Here is a 4284-nt window from a genome sequence, read left to right on the forward strand (position 1 = left end):
TAAAGCACCAAGTTCTAATTGCACATACACAGAATATGGCAAGAGATTCACACTGGCCCCTAAATCTAACAACGCATGTTCAATCCTATGTTCTCCTATAGTGCAAGCAATCGTAGGACAACCTGGATCCTTAAATTTGGGTGGAGTTTTTTGTGTTATAATCGAGCTTACCTGTTCAGTAAGGAAAGCTTTCTTATGTACATTCAATTTTCGTTTCACAGTGCACATATCTCTTAGAAACTTGGCGTAAGAAGGAATTTGTTTAATGGCATCTAAGAGGGGAATGTTGACTTTAACCTGTTTAAATACTTCTAAGATGTCATTAGGACTAGTTCCTTTTTTACGAGTTAGTAATGCTTGAGGAAAAGGTGCACGAGGAACATAAGAAATTTCAGAATTACCTTTCTCGGTTTCTTTTTGTGTTGGAGTAACCTGTGTGATAGCAGGCGGGCTCCTATCTTGCACATTCTCCTCGGCATCACTAACATGATTATCAATGACCCGTCCACTTATGAGAGTAGTGACGGCCTGGACATGATGAGTCGGCTTACCACCAGATGTGCTTACCTCAAAAGAACCCTTGGGGTCAAGTTGTATTTGACTCGGGAACCGATCCTTGTCTCGCTCATTCAACTGGCTAGTAATATGACCTAGTTGTTGCTCTAAGTTTGCCATAGATCTTTGAGTAGCCTGCATAAACAAACTCATACTTCCTTCCAAAGTAGAAATTCTTTGGTTAGAAAAATCATCAGTAATAGGAGATGTATGTGTAATAGACTCAACAAGCTTACTTTTAGCATTTCTTTCTAACAACTCAAGTCTTCGTGACACAACAGCAATCTTAGCCTCAGAGTCTGAGTCACTATCAACTCTGTAAACCCCTTTGCTACTAGTCATTATGGGATCTCTAGCCTCCCACTCTTGGGTTTTTCCGGCTACTTCATGCAAAAACTTATAACCTTCTTCGGCAGTCTTATCAGGGAAATTACCGCCACAAAGTAATTCTACCATAGTCAGTGTTTTGAAATCTAATCCCTCATATAGAATCAATGTGAGCCTAGGAGTATCAAATCCATGGTGTGGACATTGTAGCAAGAGATCATTGAACCTCTCTAAATAATCATAAAGAGATTCTCCTTCTTGTTGCGAAAAACTATTCAACTTTTGACGTATGGCAATAGTTTTATGCCAATGAAAGAATTTATACAAGAATAGATTAATCATACCATCCCAAGTACTAACTGATGAAGGAGCTAATGCATTTAACCATGATTTTGCCTTATCCTTTAAGGAAAAAGGGAACAAACTAAGTCTGAGATAATCATCAGCTAAGTCCTTAAATTTCATCGTACCACACAATTCTTCAAAATCTCTAATGTGGTAGTAAGGATTTTCATTCTCCTTACCGTAGAATTTAGGAAGTCCTTGAATGGTGCTTGCTCTAATCTCATAGGTTGCTGTGGTGGTAGGCAAAACAATACATGAGAGTTGAGAGACTCTAGTTGGGTACATATAGTCTCTCAAACTTTTAACCGGAGGGTTCGTACCCTCATCATCTATTCTCGTCATGTATAAAGGGTTACTTTAACAAGACGAATAATTGTTCTCTATCCCAACTACTTGGTAGATCTTGCATATGCTATCAAAATGCAGAATTCAGTCTAAACTCACCTTGCAAAGCTTCACGAAAGACTTACTTTTCTGCCTGTTTTGGAGAGATTCCAACTGCGCTCTTCAAATTAAGGTACCTAAAGATAACCAAACAAGCTACGTAAAAAGGAACTAAAAGAAATCTAAAAGAGAAAAAAAAACGAAAATAAACTATGCACAGAAAATAAAAACTAAACTACGACTAGAAAATCAATGATATCAATCAGAGAGTGCTTTACGGCCACTCCCCGGCAGCGGCGCCAAGAATTTGATAGGTCGGTAGACTGACTTTGTTTTACCGCAAGTGCACGGTGTCAAAAATAGCACACAATAACAAGCACGGTTCGTTCCCTCAAGGAGTGCGGAAACTACTACTAATTAATATCAAGACCTAACTAACCAAAATTCAATATTTGAGAGATTGTTATGCTAAGAAAATAAATTAACAGGTAAATAAAGCAATTGTATAAAGATTATAATCAAGAATATGGAAGTCTTAGGGCTATGGAATCCGTTGTAAGCTATGTTTACTTATGCTTTATCACATGGTCTCAAATTTACTCGTGCGAAGTTGCAAATCTAGCAACTAACACAAGGAAGATATTTCGTTAAGGATTTATAGGAAAGAGTTATCATAAAAGATTGTTTGTTCTCAACCTAGAAGATAGACATCCATAGTACTAACTACTAAGTATACATGACATACATAGTTTTGGAATAATCATAAAACAATCAATAACAAGGTTCAATGAGTATTTCTATCAACCTAACAATAGCCTATACCTGGCATAGAATATGAGAAATTGAATAGAAGATAAATCATTGTAGAGAAACTCAAACAAATGACATTAAGCTCAAAGTTGTAGAAACCCTTGTTTTAGAACATGAGTAAATTAAACCTACAAGTTCATCCTTCACCCTAACAAGATATTTAGCTAGACATGGTTTTCTTAAAAGCCATCAAAAATGATATAGATAATAACAAGTAAACCATAGCAAAAGTAAGAAAACTTAAACCTAGTTTCTTCCCTGTGTAAACGGCTTCCCCTGATTCTCTGTTCACAGATGTATATAAAGGCGCTATAGAAAAGCTAATCTGGACCCAGCTGATAGTCGCCAGGCCCAATCCAAGCACCAGCTTCAGTTTCCAAATTTAGGCATTACCTACGTCCAGCTACTGCACCATTTTCTGCTTTCTGTCCTCCTAATTCTCGGCCACCAGCACCAGTTCCCATATCTAGCCACATCATCTCACTTTCTTTCTCCATTCACTGACTATCCAAGCATCTTCTTTGCAGCATAATAAAATTAGCCAACACTCGGACCCCAACTTCACTTTCCATCTTCAAACATTCACTGTTACAGACCATACAACCAGTACAGCTAGCACAATCTCTTCTTCTCCATGTTCTCTTCATGGTATTCCATCCACAACTTACCCAGGAAACACCATCGCTGACTGCACTAATTTCTGCCACCCTAAACAATAAGAACTGCAGTCACTTTGTCTAAGAACACAACAACAATGACAATCCCCAGCAACACTTCTTTTCATTCTCTGACCTTCTAAACAATTTGTTCTTATGTCTTCTCAGGCCTTCATCCACTGATCACAACACTAGGCGTTCTTAAAACCAACAGTAGACATTAACGGCAGCAAATCAAGTCTTGAGTTTGCCTTTCCGGCACAAAATCCTGTCCATATTAAGCCTAACTCGAACTCAAGTCAGCACATTTCCTTGTTCCGTTGAAACCCAGACGAGCTCAGCGATTCTTCTCAAGAGCAATCGAAATCTTAACCTAACAGTTCCTTCTATAGTTGATGCTTCTCTGATTTCTTGACTGAATCCAGTTACAGCGATTCAGCACCTGACAAACCCCAATTTATCACCCATACTGCAGCCACGAATCAACAACATCATTTATCACCACCACTGCCATCAATGGACGAAACCCTCAATTCAGACCTCATCACACAGAGTCGAGTAGTTACCATCTTTTTATTTTCTTTCATTCGATTCAACCACTTCTAACCATCTCCATTCAATTCCCATTAACAGCAGTCTCCATCTATTTTGCATATCTCAGATCCCCTTTCCGTTCATTCACAAATTAACCCATTGTTTCTCAATTGACTATCATTACAAACTTTCATCACCAGCTCCTTATCTGACTTGAACTCGAAACCCTTGATCTCATAGAAACAACTGCTTGATTTGAAGACCTGAAAATCTCTCCTTTTGCTGCTCAAATTCCTCATTTCTCTTTGATGAGAACAAACGAAATGTGGACTAGAACTAGCCACGTCTCACTGTTCCTCCTTAGCCACTAGTGGGTTTGAGGTGCTTGGGCCTTGAAACAGAAAATGAAGACTTTTCTTTCACTAACTCTTGGCCGTGAGATGGCTTGAGTTGTGCTTTGAGTCGAAACACCTCTTTATCTTGTAACTTGGCCATATATCCATCGGGTGAATGGATTTCACTTGTAATTCCTGCAAAAATTTTAAAACAATATTATTAGAAATTAACCAGACCTAGCCAATGTAAATATGGGCGTAAAAATGTAGCACTTACGTGCTTATTAGGGGCTGAAATAGGCGAAACAGTAAACTTCTAGGAGATTTCCAGAAAAATT

The 4284-nt window shown here is 38.3% G+C and overlaps 1 protein-coding gene and 1 non-coding gene across 3 annotated transcripts in view; one reads left to right on the top strand and one right to left on the bottom strand.

The window, feature by feature from the left end:
* LOC113331971 overlaps nucleotides 1-4067 on the bottom strand; it is a 7792-nt gene extending 3725 nt beyond the window's left edge. The window contains exon 1 of one of the 2 annotated variants that reach the window (XM_026578618.1): nucleotides 66-4067. In XM_026578618.1, coding sequence (XP_026434403.1) covers nucleotides 66-1569 — 1504 coding nt within the window. In that variant the 5' untranslated portion in view covers nucleotides 1570-4067. Of the gene's footprint in view, nucleotides 1-8 lie in introns of both variants that reach the window. The other variant, XM_026578617.1, reaches the window with a different exon arrangement.
* Nucleotides 1070-1173, top strand: LOC113332143. The gene has a single exon (XR_003351353.1). It is a non-coding gene; the product is annotated as a small nucleolar RNA R71 (small nucleolar RNA).
* Nucleotides 4068-4284: the final 217 nt, after the last annotated feature.

Source organism: Papaver somniferum, unplaced genomic scaffold (genome assembly GCF_003573695.1).
Source record: "Papaver somniferum cultivar HN1 unplaced genomic scaffold, ASM357369v1 unplaced-scaffold_128, whole genome shotgun sequence".
NCBI classification, from domain to species: Eukaryota; Viridiplantae; Streptophyta; class Magnoliopsida; order Ranunculales; family Papaveraceae; genus Papaver; species Papaver somniferum.